Source organism: Drosophila miranda (genome assembly GCF_003369915.1).
Source record: "Drosophila miranda strain MSH22 chromosome Y unlocalized genomic scaffold, D.miranda_PacBio2.1 Contig_Y3_pilon, whole genome shotgun sequence".
NCBI classification, from domain to species: Eukaryota; Metazoa; Arthropoda; class Insecta; order Diptera; family Drosophilidae; genus Drosophila; species Drosophila miranda.
In genome coordinates, this window is record NW_022881625.1 from 9,416,417 (window position 1) to 9,441,077 (window position 24,661).

The 24,661-nt window shown below is 47.9% G+C and overlaps 2 protein-coding genes and 1 pseudogene across 4 annotated transcripts; all 3 read left to right on the forward strand.

Annotated features, from left to right (window-relative positions):
- Positions 1-697: 697 nt before the first annotated feature.
- Positions 698-2,712, forward strand: LOC117194435 (rho GTPase-activating protein 19-like). Of its 2 annotated transcripts, XR_004474825.1 has the most exons (5): positions 698-1,229; positions 1,296-1,516; positions 1,579-2,382; positions 2,453-2,553; positions 2,629-2,712. XR_004474825.1 is itself a non-coding variant. In XM_033399005.1 (4 exons), the coding sequence occupies exons 1-4, from the start codon at positions 1,093-1,095 to the stop codon at positions 2,494-2,496; spliced, it is 1,206 nt and encodes a 401-aa protein (XP_033254896.1). In that variant the 5' UTR covers positions 698-1,092; the 3' UTR covers positions 2,497-2,559. The 2 variants fall into 2 exon arrangements, 1 of the variants encoding a protein (XP_033254896.1); XM_033399005.1 differs by lacking the exon at positions 2,629-2,712 and having other exon boundaries at positions 2,453-2,559.
- Positions 2,713-15,897: 13,185 nt separating this feature from the next.
- On the forward strand, positions 15,898-18,110 carry LOC117194737. 2 transcript variants are annotated; one of them, XR_004474899.1, is made up of 3 exons: positions 15,898-16,141; positions 17,224-17,442; positions 17,510-17,851. XR_004474899.1 is itself a non-coding variant. In XM_033399232.1 (3 exons), exons 1-3 carry the CDS (start codon positions 16,762-16,764, stop codon positions 17,960-17,962), a joined length of 1,065 nt encoding a protein of 354 aa, XP_033255123.1. In that variant the 5' UTR covers positions 16,709-16,761; the 3' UTR covers positions 17,963-18,110. The 2 variants fall into 2 exon arrangements, 1 of the variants encoding a protein (XP_033255123.1); XM_033399232.1 differs by lacking the exon at positions 15,898-16,141 and adding an exon at positions 16,709-17,154 and having other exon boundaries at positions 17,510-18,110.
- Positions 18,111-19,872: 1,762 nt separating this feature from the next.
- On the forward strand, positions 19,873-24,441 carry LOC117194852 (annotated as a pseudogene).
- Positions 24,442-24,661: the final 220 nt, after the last annotated feature.

Here is a 24,661-nt window from a genome sequence, read left to right on the forward strand (position 1 = left end):
ATGTATGAGCGTATAGTGATATTAAAGCACGATCCAGTCAAATTATAGTTCTTGCTGATATTTCCTATAGCAGATATATAATTTTGCGGTGATCCGATACTGATTCAATCTGTGTGTAATAAATACCATTTTCGTAGCGTAGCAAGATGAAATATAAAGTGCCTAAGTTCCGCGCAAAAGTATAATCAGTAGCTCCAGATAGCCGACTGGCAGCGAACGGATTGTTATAGAGGCACTTGATTGTTCTTATAACAATAGGCGGGGTGTGTGTATTGGGGGTGGGTGGAGGTGGCGGTGGCATATCAGCAGTCATTTAATTAGCTGTTTCAGATTCCGATTGCTTTTTGGGGCCTTTTGCTTACGTTAAAGCGCGCTTTCCACACCTCTGCCTCCGCCGCCGTTCTAAAGGGAAACTGTAGAATCTGATTTACGACTCTCTCCAACTTCAAGTATTTCCCCTCTGCCAGCGTGCCAGTTGTACGCAGCACAGCGTCGACGCTTTGGTTATCTCATGCAGGGCAATTTGTCAAGCCAAATAACGGTCTGCGTGTCAGTTTCAGTTCCATTTTTTGCATCACGGAGAACAGAACAGAACACAACATGTCCAAGGGATCGGTCCTACCACAGTATATAGCCGGTTTATCGGCCAGCTTTGGCGCCATGTGTATGGCAGCCTCAATCGGCTGGTCCGAAATTTGTAATTTCGAGATCTTTAAGAGATTTACTAACTAATTTCAGCTGTAAATAAAGAAGCATTAGTGTACAGCTTATAATTCTTTAACATTGACATGGCGTTTTCGCACAAAATGTTCTTTGGACGCCAGTGACAGCTCTGCCAGTTCAATATTTCAATTTTTGCAGCGCGTCTCGCCCAATTTTCCGCAATTAAATTCCACCAGCAAAGCTATCAACAAATATGCTGTCAGGCCACAAACCTTCTATATTGTACTTTTAGAAAAGTAATATTTGTTAAAGTGAGCGTGTGAGTGCTGGGATTCGAATCTACGGAAGTCCTTTTCGTTTGTGCTGTGCTGTTGTTGTTTTGTTGCTTTGGCTACTGCTGTCGCCCTGTATACGCCCTTGCGTATAACAATGGACATGGAATACGCCAACATCAATGAATTTAATGACCGCGACCTAGCGACACGCATGCGCAACAGCAATTATGAAAAATACAAGTCTCTGGTGCGCATGCACCTCTCCTTCGAGCTGGAACTAAACACCGACGAGTAAGTTGCCACGAGCGACACTGCCATCCCATCGAAATATAGTGCTTACCGATTTATGGGTTGCAGGTTCGACATGCCGTGCCATGAAATCGTCTACGAAGATAAGGGCAAGATAAAGAAGTGGAATCGCCTCTCCAAGAATAATCGCGGACCTGCCACAGGCTGCACGGCTGGGGCAGGCAGTAAGTCGGCGGGCAACAGTCCCACTGAAACGCTGCAGCAACAAATTGATGCAGGCTTTCTGATGCACCTGGAGGAGCTCAAAGAGTTTCTTATGCTGGAGAAGAGTAAGTGACAGGGAGAGTCCGGAAAATTAAATTATTCTAAATGCGGAAATGCTATTCTGCAGATCTCACCCAGGAGGGACTATTTCGCAAGACAGGAGCCGTTTCCAGGCAGAACGAGCTACGAATGCACATACAGCACGACCAGCCCTTGGATTTGGAACTGACAGGATTCTCGGCTCACGACTGTGCCACTGTTTTTAAGAGCTTTCTGGCCGATCTGCCAGAGCCTTTGCTTACAGACGCCCACTATCCAGCACATCTTCAGATAGCGCCGCTTAGCCAGGCATTAATGGGGGGTCAGGTGGCGGCTACCGCAGAGCGCCAACAACATCTTCTCAACTCGGTGCAGCTGCTCCTTCTCCTGCTCCCCGAAGAGCATCGCGAGTTACTGCAGCACATTATTAAAATGCTCCATTCGGTGGCAGCGCGTGAGGAGAGCAACATGATGTCCGCGGAGAATTTGGCCATCTTGTTTACACCGCACCTGATTTGCCCCAGGCAAATGCCGCCTGAGGCGCTCCACTATACGGCGAAGAAGATGTCCAGCATTGTGTCCTACATGATTCAGCAGGGTCTGGAAATCTTCGAAGTTCCCGGAAAGCTAGCCACCGATATTCGGGCGTACTTTCTTGAGCGCAAACGCAAAAAAACCATGTCACCGGAGCAAACCCTTGAAGAATCCATCTCGGACGACTCGACGGTCAACACGGTGTACACTTTTGTAGATCGTGCCGCCACGGCAGCGGCAAACAACAGCAATTACACGGATACTGCACTGGCGCAGCTGTACGCGCACATTCAGAGCCTTCCGGAGTCCTCCAAGAAGCGTCGCCTCATCAAGCAGTTTAACAAGCAAAACGGACAAGGTAGCACATTGTCTCCACTCCGTTGCGTTCCTTTGGGACACAGCTCATTGATTCCACTCGCTCCTTTCAGGCACACCGCTGCAGGTCATCGCGAGGAGCTCCAGCGTGCCATAAGGGAGCATCACGAGAAGCATGATGCCAAAATGATGCGCGCCATGGAGGAGGCAGAGCGTAAGATGTAGAAATCCATATGGATCACTGCACCCAGCCGTTTCGTTATATAACACCATTTCGATCATCCTGCAGCTATGCCATAAATGCGGCTAAACTGAAACTGTAAACACTTTTGTATGCGACGTAATAAAGACTTGAATGTACCCAAAGCACTAATCCATTCTGAGGATATGATGAGTGGAAATTATCTGTAAATTATCGTCGAACCATGGCTTGTGTGTATGTGCAGTGCCATACTTGAAACAAAATAGAATGTTATCTAAGGAAAAACACCTCTATTGCATTAACACAAAACAAGGAACCGGGTGCAAAGCGGATTCTCCCCAGTGGAACACTTGAAATGTTCAACCCATATCAAACGATAGACGATTATCAGCAGGCCAGCCGCTCCACTTCGCTGCCACCTGGTTGAATGTGTCCACTGCCCGTTCGATGCTCCTCCACACGCGTATACAAATTCAAATCCAAACGATCAACATCAATGAGGACGCCACTTTCCTGATAACTTGACCGCCATGTGAACGTTGGAATAGGAATTTTGTCACAGTTTAGAAACCTACCTACATGTGTTTTCGGCGTGATGAGTACGATGTGTGTTAAGAGCCAGATTAGATGCTCTCCAGGCGATTTACGCCCATTCAATTATTTTGGTAGGTAATGCTATTATAATGCAATAAATAGAAAAATTCCCTGGAAATGAAGCCTTACGCCGAAAATGAAATACTCTTGTAAGTGGAATTCCACATAGATATATTGGATTTCTAGAATTGGAAGTATCCTGCATGCATGTGCTCCTAAAGTCAGATGACCAATAAATCTGTATCTTTTAAAATGGATGTTGGGCTCCCCACGCAACATACCCAACCATCTACATTTGGTACTTATGTATGAGCGTATAGTGATATTAAAGCACGATCCAGTACAAATTATAGTTCTGGCTGATGTTTCCTACAGCAGATATACAATTTTCGTAGCGTAGCAAGATGAAATATAAAGTGCCTAAGTTCCGCGCAAATGTATAATCAGTAGCTCCAGATAGCCGACTGGCAGCGAACGGATTGTTATAGAGGCACTTGATTGTTCTTATAACAATAGGCGGGGTGTGTGTATTGGGGGTGGGTGGAGGTGGCGGTGGCATATCAGCAGAATGAATCTGATCTCTCAGCTTTATTTTACGTGGCGGTTCCTCAGGGAGGGATTTCAACCACGGCGTCTAATGTTTATTTGCAGCTTAGCCTCGATTAGTGCGATATATATACATATATCACGCCATCACGCACCACCGCTACATACGCAGGAACCTGGTACGATGCGCCAGTTAGCGCCCGTAAAGAGAAGCTATAGCTATGTACATAGCGACTCTTCCGGTACCAATTGAAAGTATCCTGGTCGGGCATACAATCCCCTTGGTGAGGGGCGAGGTGTATCTAACACGTCTTCCGATCTATGGGTCTCGGCACCCGGTTGAGAGCGCAACTCCACGAGGAGCCTAGCGGCTCTCCCCGCGTAACGTTTGGGTATCAACCACAGCCACCACGATACTCCCACTAGGGGGCCGACCTCAATGTGCAGCCTTGGAACTGCACAACCCGTGGTACCGATCTTAAGGACTCAGCTCGATCCTCCCTTTTAGCCCCGACCGGCCTGGATAGGGAATCCACCCAGCCCGTGCGCCGCTTGCGCGTTCAGCAGCTGCTGTCGCCTGGAGAACGCCAGTCCGGCGAACCCGTCGAGAGTCCGCATTCTCTCCTGAGAAGCCGTCACATCGGAGAAGGTCCAGTCGCCATCCGTGTACTTCACTCCAAGTCCATCGAGGTCTCGCAAGTCTGCATAAAGGGGACAAGCACATAGGAAGTGCTGCCAATCCTCGCGTTCTGCGCCGCATAGACATGCTGGCGTGTCGCTAAGGCTTCTTCCATGCAAAAATGCATTGAGCGATCCGTGGCCCGTCAGCAGGAACCCAGCGCGCAGCGTGAAGCCAAACCTTCGTTCGCTGTAAACGAAGCCTGCGTTCGGGATGAAGCGGTGCGTCACCCGACCTGGGGAGTCACCATCATCCCATCTGCGTTGCCACTCGCACAACAGGCCTTCGTCTAGTCGCGCCATCTTCTGCTTCCAGCTAAGATTTGCCAAATCTTCGCCGTACAGCCAATCGCTCTCCTCCAGCGGGTAGTCACGCTTTAGTTTGAAGCTGATTGCCAGGCGTCTGGCAACCAGATCAAACGGGGGGGCTCCAGCTAGTACTTGCAGCGCCATGGTGGACACTGTTCGGCATACCGGTAGGCATCCAATCAGGATGATCCTTTGGCACGCAAGCAGATGCCTCCTGGCAACCACTTGCGTCGTCGTCACGACAGACCAAACCGAGGCACCAAATAGTGCGCAGGGCACCATGAGTCCGGCATATATTGTCCGCTTTGCGCGGGGACTGAGTCCCCAGTCAACCCGCAGTACGCGCGACAATGCCCCTACGACTCCGGTCAGCTTATCACGCAAGCCCGCTCGCCGACCGTGATGCCCAGGTACCGATACTTGCGCTTATATGGCAGGCTTGCTCCAGCAAACCGTACCACTGGCGGCCGTCTAAGTATGCCTTTGAGCAGCATGATTGCCGTCTTGCTAGTTGAAACGGCAACGCCGACTTCAACTCCCCAAGCGCCTACGATGGACATTAACTCACCTCCCTTTTGTTCGAGCTCTGATCGGGCATTCCCTTCGATGAGGAGGAGCAAGTCGTCAGCATACGCGCTGAGCGCACCAAGGGGCTCTAAGCGCTGGAGCAACACGTCCATTAAGATGTTCCATATAAATGGACCACTTATGGACCCCTGCGGGCAACCTCGTGTCACCGGAACAGTGGCTACTCCATGCCTACTGACGATGCTCGCACTCCGGCCGGAGAAGAAACTTTGCCACAAGCTTGCTTCTCGGCATCCCAGCTCAAGGAGGCGGCGTAGTGCAGCATTCCACTCGACGTTGTCGAAGGCTCCCTTGAAGTCCACGAAGACTCCGAGCACGTATTTCGGCCGGCTGGCCGAAACAGTACTCACGACGTGTTTCCAAGCATCCTCCACACAACGTCCTTGGCGAAAGCCAAATTGCCATCTGCAGCCATCCGGAATGGTGTCCTTCAGACGATTCACCATGATGCCCTCAAGCACTTTGCCCAGCACTGGCAACAGACAGATACCCCGATATGAGGTTGGATCGGTCCGGTCCTTATCGGGTCCCTTCAGAAGTGGAACCACCCTAGGATGCTTCCATTCCGTTGGGAAATACCCTGTCTCCAGGCAGCGGGAATACATCGCTGTCATGTGCTGAGGGATGGCACGCCACAATGCCTTGCAAATGGCACCTGTGATGCCGTCCATGCCGGGAGAGCGTCTGCTCTTCAACCTGGCGACGCATGCATCAACCTCGAAAGCTTCGAGGGCCGGTGGAGCCTCGATCGGGATGGCAATGTGTGCATTCGACTCCGCAACAGGAAAGAAGTTGCGAAGGAGCACACCCGCACAGTCGTGCCATGTTGCGACCAGCCAACCATCCGTTCGAAGGCATCCAATCTCCGTGCTCTTTTTGCGGCCTCGGCAAATCCTGTAGACGTGCCCCCATGGATCATCTCTGTTCTCTCCCACGAAGCGTCGCCAGTTGTCTTCCTTCGATCTCAGGATGAGCTTCTTGTACTGCGCTGAGGAGATCCTCAACGCGAGCACAAGTTCCTCTGCTGCGTCGGTCTCGTGCCGACGAGCGTCCTGGAGCCTTCGTCTCAGTCTCCTGACCTCTCGGCGTTTGGAGTGTAGTTCGGCAGTCCACCAAACTACTTTTCTCGCGGCTCTCGGTGTGCTGCGTCCCAGCACTCTGTCGCACACACTGTGCACTACAGAGCGCAGTGCAGACACTTGGTTGTCCAACGGCGATTCGGCGGTGTCTTCCGGTAATTCGGCTGTCTCCCTTACCACTTCCTCCTCGAACAATCGCCAGCGCGCATTGGAAAGCTTCCAGGACGGCACAGGAGCAATGGGCTCAACTGCGTCGTTCGGGTCAGTCGTCACCACAACATGGATCATGTTGTGATCGCTGGTGTCCCATTCCTTCACTTCCCAATCGTATGTGGCCCACATAGTCGCAGCTTGGTTGACGATTGTCACATCGATGTCGCTTTGGCCTCTACGGTTATCGAATGTAAACACCCGACTGGCTTCATTGAGCACGCCGGCTCTCATCTCGGTTATCCACTCAGACAGCAGCTCACCCCGTGCATAGTTAGCTTGCCCCCGATTGTGTCCGGAGAGCTTGCTAAACCACGCTGGGGATACTGCGTTCGCGTCGAGCCCAAAGATGACAGGAGTGCGGCTGCCCAGCAGCAGCACCGCATCTAAGTACCTGAGGTACGGCGCCAAGTCGGTGTCGAATTGGCAGTACACGGAGCATAGGAAGATTGAGCCGAATCTTCCCGTAACTCTGACGCATACTCCAAAATCCGTGGTAAGGGTCTCCATTGGCATGCAGATGGCGTCCGGTTCGTCGACGATGATAGCAGCTTTTCCTCGGCGGTCCTGGAATACTCGCATTCCAGAAGGAAGGCCGGTAATCCGCCCTGCTCCATCGACGTACGGCTCCTGGACCAGTGCGAACTGACGGCCAGAGCTGCGCATGATGGCTCCGAGTTCCATCACAGCCGCTCGGCCACGGCCACAATTAGCTTGGATGAAGCTAAACATTAATGTCTAGCTTGCACCCTCGCCAGTACCGCTGCGTAGATCGGGCACGCCGCTGACAGCATGGAATGTGCTGCAGGGTACCCCTTGAAGCGGCAGTTGCGGCAGTCCACGGGGTTGGGACACCGTGCAACGTTGTGGCCGTTCTGTCCACACCGGTGGCACACGTTCTCCTTAAGGCGACATTGCGACACCTTGTGGTCAAAGCCTGCACATCTGTGGCAGGCGTATGTTCGGACCAAGGAGCGGCAGCGGCATCTGAACCACTTTATGTACACGCATTCGTGCAACGCCTCCTGTGCCTTCGTGTCGACCTCTAGCGTCACGTTGATCGTGGCGCCGTCGGTGACCGACCAGGGTTTACTGCCCAGGTGAACCGACTTTTTAAATTCCGCGGCGGTCATGGTCTCCTCCAGGTTCTTCGCGAAGAGCTCCTCCATGAACTCTTCAGGTGTGATCGACGTGTCCACGTCATACACCACGACCTGAGGCTTGGTCTCCGGCCTCTTCTTGACCACCAGTCCTGCTTCGGCGAATTTGCTGCTGGCCACTACCTTCCTCAGTTCGCTCACTGAAGGGGTGCGAATAATCGCTCCTCCGCTCTTCAGCTCGCGAACCTCGTGAACGCGGACTCCAAGTGCCGGCACCACGGTCTTCTTTACACGCTCCACAAGCTCCTTGCTGGTCTCCTCCGGGTTCTTGCTCCTTATTAGAGCAGACCAGGTATCCCTAGGCCTTGGGATCGGTGCAGCGACGGCGCTCGGTGCGGGCAGGCCTGGGAAGGCTGTCGCATACGCAGCGGTTGTGACGGCGGTGGTGCCCGTGTGGGCAGCAGCAGCGGGTCTCGGTGGAGGCGGCATCCTTGCCCTCTCCTCCAGGCACACCTTTTCTCCAGCCAGGGCCATGACCAACTCGTCGTACCGGTTGGTAGCGACGAGGATTCCTATGGAAGCCTCTGGCGGCATCAGCCCCTTCAGCACAGCCTCGTTCACCGCCATCCTGATCGCAGACATTTCCGCGATGATGGCCGAGTAGCCTGCCGCGACAATGCCAGTTGCCGGGCATGTGGCAGCGGCAGCGGTGGTGGCAGCGGTGGCAGCAGCGGTGGTGGCAGCGATGGTAGCAGCGGCGGCAGAGATACTGGCAGCGGTGGTGGCAGCGGCAGCGGCGGCGCCAGAGGTGCCTGGAGCCTCCTCAAAGGGGAGCGATGGTGGCGGCGATCTCTCGGCAGGGATCGGCAGCTCTCCGGCTATCCCAATCCCAAGCCCGATCTTTTTGGCTCCCTTTTTGGCGGCTGAGGACTTCGGCCGACCCCGCCTGCGGGCGGGAACGCTCGACGACGAGCTCGCCCCTACACTAGCCAGGCTAGTGTCGCTGGCGTCGGCCTCCGTATCCACTTCCATACCCGGCTAGTTATGGCTCCCTCTATTGGCGTGACTCGACACTAAACGGCACTAGTGGAGACGCGAACCAAAAGTCTCGGCGGAGACACGAACCGCAAGTTCTAGCGGAGACTAAAACCGAAAGTTTTAGCGGGGACACCAACCGAAAAGCTCCGAACTCAAGCCAAAGCTTCGAACCAAAGCTTCGAACTCGAACGTGCTGACGAACTATTCCGACTTGCTGTCGAACTATTCGCACTTGTTGACGAACTAAGGTTCCGCACGTGGCTGTTTTTAGCGTTTATTTTACAAATATTAATTCGCAAATAGCTGCTCTGTTTTTTCACCAAATTAACACGCGATTTCACTGGCGAACAGCGCGTGATCTCGCGGCAATTTTAATATATTTTCCACTTGGAAAAATCACTTTTTACTTTACTCGAACGACGGTATAGCGGACCGCTTGAAAAACACGTCTGCTTCGAGTGGCAGTCAAAAAGCAACTGGTGGCATATCAGCAGTCATTTAATTAGCTGTTTCAGATTCCGATTGCTTTTTGGGGACTTTTGCTTACGTTAAAGCGCGCTTTCCACACCTCTGCCTCCGCCGCCGTTCTAAAGGGAAACTGTAGAATCTGATTTACGACTCTCTCCAACTTCAAGTATTTCCCCCTCTGCCAGCGTGCCAGTTGTCCTCCAGCGTCGACGCTTTGGTTATCTCATGCAGGGCAATTTGTCAAGCCAAATAACGGTCTGCGTGTCAGTTTCAGTTCCATTTTGTGCATCACGAAGAACAGAACAGAACACAACATGTCCAAGGGATCGGTCCTACCACAGTATATAGCCGGTTTATCGGCCAGCTTTGGCGCCATCTGTATGGGCGCCTCAATCGGCTGGTCCGAAATTTGTAATTTCGAGTTCTTTAAGAGATTTACTAACTAATTTCAGCTGTAAATAAAGAAGCATTAGTGTACAGCTTATAATTCTTTAACATTGACATGGCGTTTTCGCACAAAATGTTCTTTGGACGCCAGTGACAGCTCTGCCAGTTCAATATTTCAATTTTTGCAGCGCGTCTCGCCCAATTTTCCGCAATTAAATTCCACCAGCAAAGCTATCAACAAATATGCTGTCAGGCCACAAACCTTCTATATTGTACTTTTAGAAAAGTAATATTTGTTAAAGTGAGTGTGTGAGTGCTGGGATTCGAATCTACGGAAGTCCTTTTCGTTTGTGCTGTGCTGTTGTTGTTTTGTTGCTTTGGCTACTGCTGTCGCCCTGTATACGCCCTTGCGTATAACAATGGACATGGAATACGCCAACATCAATGAATTTAATGACCGCGACCTAGCGACACGCATGCGCAACAGCAATTATGAACATTCACTATTTGGAGTCTCGAATCAACTTTCATAGAGATCGGTTTTGTCGCGCTTGTGCAAAGTTGTTTTCTTTATTCTGCTTTAGCGGAGCATTCTCTTGTGTGCTAAAAATAGCATACATCGTAAATTCGGGTGCTGCTTTGTGCGGTGTCGGCAATTGGACAACAACAAAAGACACATTTGTGAACGTTTTTACAACTGTATTCACTGCACTTCGGGCAAGACATTCCCCTCAGTCTGCGCACAGCCGCACAAGAGGGGCGATAAAAACTTCGCTTATCAGCTACGGTATAATGAATGCGAATAGTTCATCTGACTCTCGGCTTAGAAATAAGCGGACTGATCATGAGAGAATGCTTCTAATATCAGGCAAATTACCTTCTGAGATTCGTTCTGAGTACCGTTCAGAGGCTGAACGCTCTACATGCACAGAAACCACAACAACAGTAACATTCACTAGTGCCACCAACAACACCACCTACACCATGGCAACTGCTACAATAAGCAGTATCTGCCCTGCACTAAGCTTTGATAGCCAAGAAAACTCCATATCCACATGCCCCGACGACACTGAGGCAAAAACACTTCGCACTGCTGCCGAACGACTTCTGGATGCTCAAAAACGGAGAACGGGCAAAAGAAAAAACGATCAGCCTTTGTCATCTAAATCTAAACGAGGTAGCGGCGGCCGGGACCTGGGCTTGCCCCCCACTACAAGCCAACAGGCAAACACCAACAACAGATTTTCCATTCTTGACACGAACATCCCAAGTGATAGTAATAATGAGGAAGTTCGGATGAATGTAGATGCAGACGCTGAAAATGACAAACTGGATGAACACCTTTATGAAACAGTTAATACAGACCAGTGTCTTCAAGGAGAATCAACGAGCTCTGGTAATCAGCTTAAAGGCCCTCCAAAACCACCGCAAATAGTTGTCAATATTAGCAACTTAAATGACTTATTTGATGTCATAAAGGACGTTGCAAATTTGAATAACGTTGTCGTCAAAGCTAACCAGGGGGAAACGGTCAGAATCCTCCCCAAAGACAGTGATACCTATAGAGCAATTGTGGATTGTTTCGATGCCATTGGAATAGAATTCCACACATACCAATTGCAGACTGAAAAGCCTCAGATTTGTTGTAAGAGACCTACATCATAGCACCCTAAACAATGATATTACCGCCGATTTTAAAATGTTGGGCTTCGAGGTCCTTCACATCCATAATCCAAGCTCAAGGACTAACAAGGACGAAAAACTTAATATTTTTTTCATTAATATTAAGCCTTGTGCAAAAATTAACGAAATTTACCAAGTCAAGACCCTTTGCCGCCAAAAAATAAGGATTGAAAGGATGCGAAAATCCACAGAGATTGCTCAATGTCGTCGATGCCAGGATTTCGGCCACACAGCCAAATACTGCCGCCGACATCACAACTGTGCCAGATGCGGTGAAAATCACCAAACCTCACAATGCACACGCCTCCTAGATGCACAGCCAACCTGCATTCACTGCTCTGGAAGCCATATGGCCAGTTACAAAGGATGCCAATGGTATCAGGAGTTTCTACGCCGATCAATGGGCTCCGCAAAGAAGGCAATTAATACGAACAGGACGGGTCATGTCCCCTTAAATAATCAAGTGGCATATGCTTACTCTACCACACTTCCTGGAGACCAGCAACAGTTTCCTACCTTGCAGTCTAGTCACAAAAAGGGGGCTAATAGACCAACAATACAGCAGCACCAGCGAAATATTGTTCAGCACCAACCTTTGGTAGGCAAAGGTAATTTGCCGTAGCAAATGGTAATTCAAATGCAATACCTGCTACACCTGCTCAGCGTCGTTTTCATAGTCTACAAGCGCATCAGCCACAAGGATTGAATAACCAGCAACAGAATTCATATGAAGTTCATGCACTGCTACAACAACAGCAGACAAAATTTCAACAATGGCAACAACAGCTCCAACAGCAGCAGCAGCAGCAGCAGTTTCTTATGTGGCTACAGCAACAGCAGCAAGAACAGCAGCAGCATAATAGTCAAGCCAATCAACGCCTTGAAAAACTTAAAAAAATGGTTTTTGAATTGGCCAACACGATTAAACAATGGGCTGGATCTAATCTTCAGCTCCAGAACAACGTTTCAGCATCTCAATGAACCCACTAAAGGTTCTCATCTGGAATGCTAACGGCATTTCAGGGAAAGCAAAAGAAGTTGAGCTCTTCGCGCACAAGAATAGCGTTGACATTCTTCTTTTGACGGAGATCAGAATTAAAAAAGGGGCAGCTGTAAAAATACATGGATATGCCTTCTATCCAGCCTTCAAGCCATCGCGGAATAATAATAGCGTTGGTGGAGTTGCGGTTTTAGTTAAGACTTCGCTTCGTCATTTTCCACAAAGGGTCATTGAGACACGCAGCATGCAAATGTCAGCAGTAAAAGTAGCCACAGGACTGGGCGATGTGGAGTTCAGCGCCATTTACTGCCCTCCCAGAGTCAGGATTGAGGAAAGACATTACATCGATGCACTCCGTGCTTGCGGGCAAAGGTATTTGGTTGGTGGTGACTGGAATGCCCGACACTGGCTGTGGGGAGACACTTACAATTCTCCTAGGGGGCGAGAGCTAGCGGAAGCTGGCGCTAAGATCTTTGCAACTGGATCACCAACCAGGTACCCATATGTACTCAATCACACGCCGTCCTGCATAGACTTCGCAGTACATCATGGTATTCCGGATTCTCGAGCAACAATAAGTCAGAGTCAGAGTAAGGCCATCTGGCCTTAGTCATCAGCATTAAAACAGATGGCATTATAGAAAATCCAAGCCCTCATCTAGTCACCAAGCACACTGATCTGCTCGCATTTAGGCAACATTTGGAGAGGTCGATTCAACTGAACGTCACGCAAAACTCTGAGGAAGATATCGAGATGGCAGTAGATAACATCACAGAGAGTATACACATGGCTGCTGCTGCCTCAACGCCCTCGCATCCTCCGACAAGCGCCGCCTATGGAATAATTCTTACAAGAGAGGCCAGAGAGCTTTTGTCACAAAAAAGGAGACTTCGCAGACGCGCAATCCGATCTCAAGACCCATGGGACCGAATTCTATGGAACCGGGCTGCCAAGCAACTTCGAAACACCCTGAGAGAACTTCGAAGCAACTTCTTTGAACAAAAGCTTGCTTCCATGGATTACACCGTGGATGCTGGATATTCGCTTTGGAAGACCACTAAGTCTCTTAAGAGACAACCGTTCAGACAGATTCCCATCCGGTGTCCCAACGGTGAACTTGCTATAAACGAAGAAGAGCAGGCCAATTCGTTTGCACATCATTTAGGGGACAGGCTCACCCATTACCAATTCGCCACGGAGGCGCAGTACAAAGAGACAAAAGATAGTCTGCAAACACCTCTACAAATGGCCTTACCCATTAAACCAGCCAGGGCTGAGGAGATTGTTGAAGTCATCAAGTCCCTACCGAGGAAGAAGGCTCCTGGCATTGACAGAGTGTGCAATTCCACACTGAAAGCATTGCCTACTCGGGCGATACTCGGCATAGCGTCATATCTCCGACGACATATCTCCGCCCAGTACATTTTGCCGGCGGAATTATGTCGCTTTTTTTCTGGCGGACTTATGTCGTTTGAAAGCGTCATATCTCCGCTCGGAGATATGACGTTTTGAAACGACATATCTCCGCCGTGTCACAAACGACATATCTCCGCGCGGAGATATGACGTTTTGAAACGACATATCTCCGCCGTTCCACAAACGACATATGACGCTTAGAAGCGACATATATCCGCGCAGCGATTTTGAGCAAATTATGCCGATACACCATCAAAAAATACAAAAAAAAACAAAAAAACAAAACAAAAGGAACAAATAAATTTGCAGTGGCTACGCAGCGCCCGACGACATGTTCTGACTGATTTTCTGTCCCTCTCGTACATACTCTTTATCTTCAGCTGGTTACCTAACTGTAAATGCACCGTGAAAAATATTGTCTTAATTGAGCAAATATAGCTACTGCATAATTTATGAACAGCGTTTTTATTAGGAAGTTAATTTCATTAAACAAAAATTGTTAAAGAATGCCGTGTTGTATTTAATGTAATATAAACGTATTATTTAATATGTAATATGTAGATAATTTATTGTTTTTAAACATGTGCATAGAATAGAATGTTATAGAATATTTATTTTCTGTGCAATAGGCAAAGCGTGCGAGGCGCGCGCCAAAAATATGCCGCATTATTCTGCTGCATTCATTCCGATTCGGTTGCTCAGACAGTAAGAACATGGACTACGAAAATATTAAATTTGAATTCAGAGAAGGAAGCCGAGCGGGCTGCTCGTTACTGTTGTTTTCATTATGCGAGCAACAAATTTATGTAAAAAACAAACAATTAAAACTAGGCGAAACCACATACATATGCCGGGTTAAACTCTGTAAAGCTAGAGTTTATTTAAGTGCAGACAAATCTAGAGTTTACTCAAATCCTGAATATGTTGTGCATAGCCATGGCCCTCAGAGTGATGAAATGGAAAAAATCAGTGCTCTTAGTGAAATAAAACTGAAGTGCGAAAATAATAGCAATTTCGACACCAAAAAAGTATTCAATGATGTTTTTGCTGAGTAAGTTAATATATTAATTAAAATTTTAATAATACATACTGCCTTGCTACATATGTATGTATGTATGTTTGTACAGTGGCTCACAGCTTAAATGAACCAAAGCACGTTAAAAATTTAAAATTTTCATAACTTCTAAACCATTAAACTTACCAATGAAAATCAAATGACAAGCAAAACGAACTTCTTATATTTTTTAACATTTTTCTAAGACGTTTTAAATAATAAATAACAAAAATACTGCCTTTTTCCACCCCACAGCTTATTTTGTTCAAAGAGAATTTGAACCAAATAGGCTGTGGGGGTGTTTTCTAGTGCGCATTTTATTTTTTTCCTTTTTGCGGGGTAACGGAGAAGAATATCGAACTTTTTTTTTTTGGTTGGTAAGATAAGTAAAATTAAAGACTATACAATACCAAGATGTTGCATGAGGAACAAATTCTTTTTCAATTTTTGTTTGACGCTTCAAGGTACGGGCGCGCGGGGCTATTACTTCAATTCTCTTTTACGCTACTCGGCTTCGTCAATGCCTCGGTCAGCGTCGAGTCGGTGTGTCTCGAGAGAAAGAATACAAAAACAAAATATGAATCGTCTGCGTGCCGAAACCGTAGGGCAGCGTGATCGCTGATGTCTTTGGCGCGGCACAGTGGGGACTCAGCCGAAATAGTAAAAAAAATTGTATGAGTGCTTTAGATAAATTTAATGTACGCATCTAATAGAGAATTTTCCAATCGCATTTTCAAGATTGTTTTAGTTTAAAGTTTAACATTTTTTCAGTGTGCAAATATTTATTGAACTCATATTCACTAACTAATTTAGCAAGCTGAGACGGCCATAGGTCCCACTGTGCCGCTCCAAAGACATCGGCGATCCGCGACCACCGCTTCGACGGTGCTGTGGCTCGAGAGTCTAGAATTGCCGAACAGACGAAACCGATGGGCAGCGGGGTCGCGGTAGAGACGAAGTACAGTCGAAAAGGGAATTGAAACCCCGCGCGCTCCCTCGTGTCTTTTGGGTTCTAATGTTAGGACCCGCCATAGAACATCTTTTTGGTCGCTCATGCAACATCTTGGTATTGTATAGTCTTTGGTAAAATCTTAACAGAATTGTATTACAATTTTTTTTATAGGACTGCTCAATTGATTTTTACAGGGGTTTGAAGTTTGAAAAGTGCTCTGGTTCATTTAAGCTGTGAGGCACATACATACATATGTACATATGTATATACTTCAGCGGTCGGCACGCACACATTACATTGCGTTTGTGTGCGTTGACAGAAGTCAAACTAAAACAAAAAGTATTATTGTGTTGCTGCCGACCACTGTTACAAACGCGTTGTGCCGGGTCGCAGTTTGACATGATCGTTCATGTTCTATTACGTGATCCGGTGTTTCTTGCGAATCATGCCCCTTTAAGTCCGTTTGCGAGACTTTGGTCGTCGCTCGGTTTTTGACCGGTAAATGCTCGTTTCGAAGTCCGTCTGCGCGCATTAGCCGTGCCGTCCCCTGATGTACATACATACATACATACATATGTATGTACATGTATGTACATATGTGCATGCGAGCAGACAAGAAATGCACACAGACTGATGTATTATTTTTCTATTCAATTAATTAGGAAAACAAAAGGTGAAGCGGAGATTGAAATAAATTATGACTCTGTCAAACGCACTTTGCAAAGAAAAAGACAGCCTCTCTTGCCAAAGCCTCCATCTTCTGCAGAGAATGTTCTGGAAGCTTTTCAAGGCGAAAATATTATGAACCGTTTTGGAATAACCAAGGGAAATACTGCAAATCAGTTCTATTAAAAAGTGTACGCATCGAGCTCGTTTGCTTATTGCATATTTTCATCAGACAAGGTAATCACCTTGATGCTAGCCAACATTCCGGAGCATAATAGGCATTATTTAATTGATGCTACATTTAAAGTGTGCCCTTTTGGAGATTTTAAGCAACTTTTAATAATTTATATTAAATATTTTCAGAAGGTAAATTTCTTCTTATGCTACACTTTATTTACTAACTCTAATCAAAAATTTTTTGTAATTAGATAACCCCTTTTGTTTTTGTTTTGATGACTCGCAAAACGGAGCTGTGTTATCAGCACTTATTCACATATATAGACTCGAACATTTGCTGCCTTAAAGGAGCATCCTTTATATCAGATTACGAAAAGGCAATGCGTAACGCGTTAAAAGGTCTGCATCCCAACATGAATTTGTACGCCTGTTGGTTTCATTTTACTCAAGCATGCAAGAAAAATGCCAAGCAATCGAGTGGTTTTGAAAATACGCTGAAATGCAATAAGAAAGCTTACATGCTATTTATGAAATTTTTGCACTTGCCGCTTTTACCAGAAAGCAAAATTGTCGAAGCATTTAACCTTCTAAAAGGCGAAGCAATAAACTTAAATAAGAAGCTGTTTTCTCCATTTTTAAAATATTTTAATAGACAGTGGCTTAAAAAGGTATATTTTATTTATTGTTTAATAATTGAGTTGTATTTTACTTATTAATTTTTAACCCTAATTTTATAGGAGGGACCAAAAAGCATATCCGTGTTTAAGAGGTCAACTAGAACCACGAGCTCAGTAGAAGCTTATAATTTGAATTTGGGAAATAAAATTCGAGCAAATGGGCACTTTTTTAAATTTGTTCAATGTCTTATTGATGCAGAATATGAAAAAAGTCGCGAGTTTGCTTTACCCTTTCAAAATGGTGGTAATGGAAATCAGACACAGAAGAAGAAATTACGTGTAAGTTGAATACATTTTAAGTTAATCGTTAAAAATAATATGTTAGCTTAATTATTTTTGTTCACAGGATCGCTCAAAAAAAATAATGGACGCAATGGATCTTTTTGAAAGAGGTGAAATAGATATACAGGGATTTCTGACATGCACTGTTTCCTTAGCTGACCGCTTTTCAAAGCAGGACTTCTTTGAAGGGGTGGACAATGAAAGCAATTTAACTGGAATGTCTTCTGATATGAAATCTTCCACATCGTCACTTTCATCGAATGCTTCTCATTCAAGTCAGTCATCTGATAAATCATTGGTTCAAATGAATCCATGCAATGTGTGCCTATGTAACCCAAAGTCTGTGTTGTTGCGCCCGTGCAATCACGTAAACATTTGTGGTACATGTTGGGATCAAATTGTGGCCCACAACCAAGCAAAAAAAGAGTTGGAAGAAAATGAAAATATAAAGCCAAAATGTCCAAGTTGCAACCGAGAAGTCAAAGAGGCCATACGCAATGTTTTTATTTACAATTAACTTGTGTAAGATAAGAACGATAAAATTTAAGAAAACTTCTATTATGATTTCTGTGTATTTGGACTATTGCACATTTTTTAATTTCAATAAAATCATGTTATAAAATGAAATGCTGTCAAAAAAATATAAGTGTATTTTACATGCGAAATTAGTTAATTATTTTCTGGCGGACTTAAGTCGTTTCGAAACGACATATCTCCGCCGTGTCACAAACGACATATCTCCGCGCGGAGATATGACGTTTTGAAACGACATATCTCCGCCGTTCCACAAACGACATATCTCCGCGCGGAGTTATGACGTTTTGAGACGACATATCTCCGCGCGGAGGTATTTCGCTTTAAAACGACATAATTTCGCGCGGAGGTATGTCGTTTGTGGATCGGCGGAGATATGTCGTCGGAGATATGTCGCTACCCCCGATACTCTACATAGTGCTCATTTTTAACGCCATGTTAAGGATGCAGTTTTTCCCTAAGCAGTGGAAGATAGCAACAATCCTGATGATCCATAAGCCTGGAAAACCGGAGGACGACCCTGAGTCGTATCGGCCAATAAGTCTTTTGTCTTCCTTATCTAAGGTATGGGAGAGGCTTCTTGCCAATCGTCTTGGTAGTATAATCAAGGAATGCCGTATCTTGCCGGATCACCAGTTTGGCTTTCGGGAGGGACACGGCACAGTGGAGCAAGTCCACAGATTGGCAGGACACATCCTACAGGCCTATGATGATCTAGAATACTGCAATGCAGTCTTCATTGATATGCAGCAAGCCTTCGATAGAGTTTGGCATATCGGCCTACTGAGCAAAATTAAAAAACTGTTCCCAGCACCATACTACGGTGTCCTACGATCATACTTGGAAGGACGTCAGTTTATGGTCAGGTTCAGGAACACACATTCAACACCTTGCCAAATGAGAGCTGGAGTTCCACAGGGCAGCGTCCTTGGCCCGCTGCTTTACTCTATCTATACTGCAGATCTACCCTCCCCAAGCGAGCAACATATGGAGGCCCCCCGTAAGGCTCTGCTTGCTACCTACGCGGACGATATAGCACTGCTCTACAGCTCCAAGTGCCGCCTTGAGGCAGCAGATGGTCTCCAAGAGTACCTCTACTCTTTGGCAGCTTGGTGCAAAAGATGGAATTTAAAAGTCAACCCACTGAAGACCACCAATCCATGCTTCACCCTGAAAGCGCTCATAGACCACACCCCACCCATAAAGTTTGAAGGCGTAACTTTGGACCAACCAGAGCAAGCAAAGTATCTCGGTATCACCCTTGATAAGCGTCTTACTTTTGGTCCACACTTGTAAGCTACGGCTCGTAAATGTGGGCAAAGAATGCAGCAATTGCGGGGGCTGATTAACAGAAGAAGCACCATGTCACTGAGAGCCAAAAGAGCAGTTTATGTACACTGTGTAGCCCCGATCTGGCTCTACGGTGTGCAGATTTGGGGTATAGCTGCCAAATGGTAAAATAAACGGATACAGGTCTTGCAGAATCGCGCCATGAGGCAAATAACGAACTGCCCTTGGTACGTGCGCGGCTCCACCCTACATCGGGATTTGAATCTGCATACAGTAGAGGAGCAGATTGGAAGGCACACCAGCAGATACAGTGACAGGCTAATTAGACACCATAGTGTGCTCGCCAGACGATTACTACCTGCCAGGCCTTTGAGGCGGTTGAAGAGATTGGGTTTTGCCATAACTATTGGCCAACTCTAAGTTTCCCACCCAATATTATAATATTCTATTTTTTGTAAGTCCTCTCGCATTTATCATTAGGTTTGGCTACCCCAATATTATTTACCAGTGATGTTAAGATACGTTATATGCAATGTACGGATTCAACGCTTAATAAAAAAAAAAAAAAAAAATTCCCGATTACAAGACCCATTCCTATTGGCTATGGTTTACCCAACCTCCATCAAGGGAGAGATCCTTGAGATGACTGGCGAGCATGTGGAGCAGCTCCATTCAATGTGGTCCCTCATGTTCGAGCCGAAGACATGCGAGGACTTTCTGCACAAACTCAAGGCGCACGCGGATAATTTCTATACGGATCTGCTGACCGAGTCGCGGGAGAAGCAGGCGGCCATCCTGGATGACATAGCCGCACTCCGAGCCGAGGCCAGCGACCTCACCCGACTCCTCCATGAGACGGTGGACATTGGTCAGAGGCCCGACGATGTGCCACTGATCATATGGCAGCTGAAGCTGGACAAAAGCATTAAGCATCTGCGCGAGGAGCTCTCGAAACGTCGGGCGGAGATCGGGGAGCTGCTGCTCCAGCAGGAGCAGCTCTGCGAAGAGCTGGGCGCACTGCCGCTCCCTCTACTGGCGGACCCGCTGCCCCTGCCCGATGAGATGGACGGCTTTCGCGACCATCTCGACAACCTGCGCTCTCAGCGCGCAGTGCGCCTGACGGAGCTGGACCAGCTGCGCAAGGCCATTAAGCATGACATGAAGATGCTCGAGCTGATGCCCCAGACCGATGCAGAGGATCGCCTACTGAACGATCTGAGCCACAATCTGACACCAGAGACACTAGAGCGGCTGCGGCAGATGCGCAACAGTTATGCCGAGCAGATCCAGGAGCTGTGCTCCAAAATCCATGACATGCGCGAGAAGATCTACGTGCTGTGGGATCGCCTCCAGGAGACGGACGAGAGCGCCATGCGACGAGTGCGCGAGTGCACCGAGAATACGCAGCGCACCTATGACATCCTTCATTCGGAGCTGCAGCGCTGCCAGGCACTGCGCAGCCAGAACCTCAAGACGTTCATCGAGCAGCTGCGCGTCGAGATAAGCAAGTGGTGGGATCTAACGCTCAAGAGCCAGCAGGAGCGCAAGCGTTTCTCCAACTACTACAATAAGTATTACAACGAAGACCTGTTGGAGCTGCACGAGCTGGAGCTGGATGATCTGAAGAGCTTCTACACGTGCAACAAGGAGATTTTCGATCTGTACGAGAGCCGTGCAGAACTTTGGTCCCGCATGCAGGCTCTAGAGGCAAAGGCCAACGAGCCGAATCGTTTCAACAATCGTGGCGGCCAGTTCCTTAAAGAGGAAAAGGAACGCAAGGCCATCACCTCGAAGCTGCCCAAGATTGAGCAGCAGATCAATGAATGGTGCACGCCTATGAGGTGCAATCGCATGGCCCGTTTCTGGTTTATGGCGAGAACATACTGGAGCTGGTGGCTGGCGAATGGGAGAACTATCGGCAGGCCAAGCAGAGCTCGGCCCGCAAGAAGGCCCCGCCCACCACGAGGACAGCAGCAGCAGCAAATTGATGATGCCACCGCCGACTGCCGGTTCAACGGCGCCTCGCACGCCCCGAACTTTGAAGAACATGTCCTCAATGTCGACCTCGACAATGTCGTTGCGCAAGACCCCAACAATCCAGCTGATCACTCCCAATATGACCAATAGCACTGGGAATCTGCACAAGCGACTGAATCCATCAGCAGCCGCCAGCTCTTCGGGGTATCGGACTCCCAACGCCAAGCGCAGCCTCATGAGCTCTCTGAATTCGATACGCCCGTCGCCGTCTACCGCACAGCGGCTGGCCAACAGCCAGCTGAAGGCGTCCAAGTCGCCACTAAAGCGGGTCCGCGTCCTGGACAACATATTGCGTCGCAGCGGGGGATTGGGCAGACGCAGCATTGGCACACGCTCGAACAAGAAGCCACGCACAAAATCAGCGGTGCCGGATACAAGATCGCCCAGCGATCTTCAGTGAGACCACTGAAAATGACCGCGAAGCCGGGATCTCCTATGAAGAATTGGTGCCCACGAGTCGCTCCTCAGTGCTGCCCATCGGCGGGGCTCAGCATCAGCGCAATCGCGTGGCTGTGCCACGAATTCGCCATGTCCTCGTAAACCACAATTCGGTGGCGTCGGCCGCCAACACACCGTCAAAGCAGGCGGTCAATCAGGAGGAGAGGCCTCGATTTGGCAATCAATTGAAGCTCCCATCGCCACGTGAAAGTCGCATGTGGCCGAATCCACGATGAGATTATTGGAATTTTTATTTGCGTTTTATGTTTGATTTCATTTTTTGTACCTTTATCTGTTTATCTCTGTTTCATTTATTTTCGATGTTGGCCCAATAAAAATTAAATTACCTTCAAGAAGGACAACCGAACCAAAAAAAAAAACGAGGGGGAACGTTGTGAGTTGCTGCGGACACCGCAACTCTACAGTTATACCCGATACTAAGTCAGTATGGCTCTTCTCCGGCAGACGCAGCTAATATTAAACGACACGACAAAGAGTACGTGCGAGAGAGACAGAAAATCAGTCTGAGCGTGACGTCGGGCGCTGCGTAGCCAGTGCAAATTGATTTGTTCCTTTTGGCTATAAAAATTATCTGATCTGGTCCAGATTCAGCAATCTGATAGATATGATCGTTATCTATGATTCTGCGTTTTTAGTTTTCTCAAATGTGCAATATTGTGGATGCAACAGATTTTCGTCCTTTGTGGGGGCGAAAGGGGGTGGGGCGAAATTCTGAGATAAACGTTTTATAGTGAGATCTAACAGAAGTGTGGATACCAAATTTGGTTACTCTAGCCTTAATAGTCGCTGAGATTTGTGGATGCCACAGATTTTCGTCCTTTGCGGGGGCGAAAGGGGGTGTGGCGAAATTTGGACACGAAACGGTCAAGGTCCGATATCACAGGAGTGTGGATACCAAATTTGGTTGCTCTGGCTCTTATAGGTTCTGAGATCCTTGAACTCATATTTTGCAATTGGCAAAGCCGACCATGAAACCTGTGTGTTAGAGAGAGACAGAGCGAGAAAGAATGAAATTGTTTTCTTGATTCTGGCTATAATAATTATACGATCTGGTTGAGATTTTACACTCTAAAACATATCGTCATCCTCTACGATTCTGCGTTTTTGGTTTTATCGTATCTTTAAAAATGTGGATGCCACAGATTTCCGTCCTTTGTGGGGGCGGAAATATGCGGGGCGAAGTTTAGAAATATTTTTAAAGCAGTGACATATCACAGAAGTCTGGATCCAAAACATCGTTGCTCTAGCTCTTATAGTCTTTGAGACTATAAAACATAGATTCAATGGGAGGCCACTAAACATATTTGAGGTGGAAATACAGCCCAAGGCGGATGGCGGCCATGAGGCAATACTTGCCATAAAACAACTGGCCAACCAATGCGTTTCGTTCGAGAGACAAGCCAAGCCACGCGACCCAGCTCAGTGTCATCGGTGTCAGGAATTTGGCCATACAAAAAATTATTGTAGACGGCCATTTAAATGCATGAAATGCGCAGATCACCCCTCAACAGCCAACAGGAAACCCAGGCAGAAAGACCCTAAATGCGCCAATTGTAGCGGAAAGCATGTGAGCTGCTATAAAGGATGTGCCGCCTTCAAAAAGGCTCGCAGTCTGCTAAGGGCAAACAGGCTCATCGCTGAGCAGCAGCAGTATCAACAGCAACGCCAGCAGCCACAGCAGCCAACTGACCAACAACAACTTCCACAAACTCAGCAGCCGAATCGCCAATCCCAGCAACAACAACAGCAGACAGCAAACACAGGCACCAGAGGCAATGGCAGGCCTTCCTACAGCAGGGTGTTGCGGTCTGCGAATGCTGAGCAGCAGCAGCAGCCACGCGCGGCTGAACGGCAACAGCCGAAGAGCAGTCGTCGTCCTTCCCAGCAACAGCAGCCCCATATCCACGCCCCAAGCAGCAGCAGCCATCTCAAAAGAAGCGGCCACAACACCAACCCCAACAGCAACAGCAGCATTCAAGCGGCCGACAGGGGGCCAAACCAGCAGCACCAACACCAGCTGCAGCAGCAACGCCCAACACCCGCAGGCCCTTGTATAGCCGAGGTGCGCAAGCCAATCCGGCCGAAAACCATTTGGCCAAGATCCAGCAGAAGCTAAGGGATGAGCAGCAGCAGCAACAAAATCAAAAACAGCAGCAGCGCGGACACAATTTGGGTCGGCAGCACCAGCAGCAGCACCAGCATCGCGGCCATCATTCCCAGCCACAGGCCAAGGGGCGCCAATGCCAGCGCGATCAACGGGTGCAGCCAACTCCTAAACGTGTTCAGACACCGAGAAATCCCCATCATCAGCAGCAGCCAGCCATCCAATGCGATGGCAAGTGTGTGGAAATCTTAAAAGAGTACGCCGTTAAAATTGAAAACTTGGAGAAAAGACTGCAAGAACTAACCAGATTAATTACAAACCTGACGGAAGCAAAGGGCAGTGGCTCAGCAGTGGCCAATCCTCCAACACAGACACCAGCAGCAGCACCAATACCTACAAGACCCGCCGCCAATACACAACCTGACGCCGCAGCCGTATCGGAGGATTCTGATATGGACTGCGAAGCACTCAGCGACGATGGCGACGACCAGTGGACGGACCACGATTCATTTGACGACGAGATAGCTGAGGAGATCATGGACGCCTACGGTAGCTTCTACTCTGACTACTGAGCCCAAAAGTCGGTCCTGAGGCAGCCACTAAAAACAGATGGAAAACATTAACTCACATAACCACGAAAAATGACCAATACGTACTCACCTGACACGCCATCGACAGAGCTGCCCCACCAGCAGATGCCACGACAAATAGACCAAACTTTTGCTGCTAATTTGACGACATTCTTAGAATATATTGACGACTCTCCTGACAATACACCGCACAGGTCCAGAG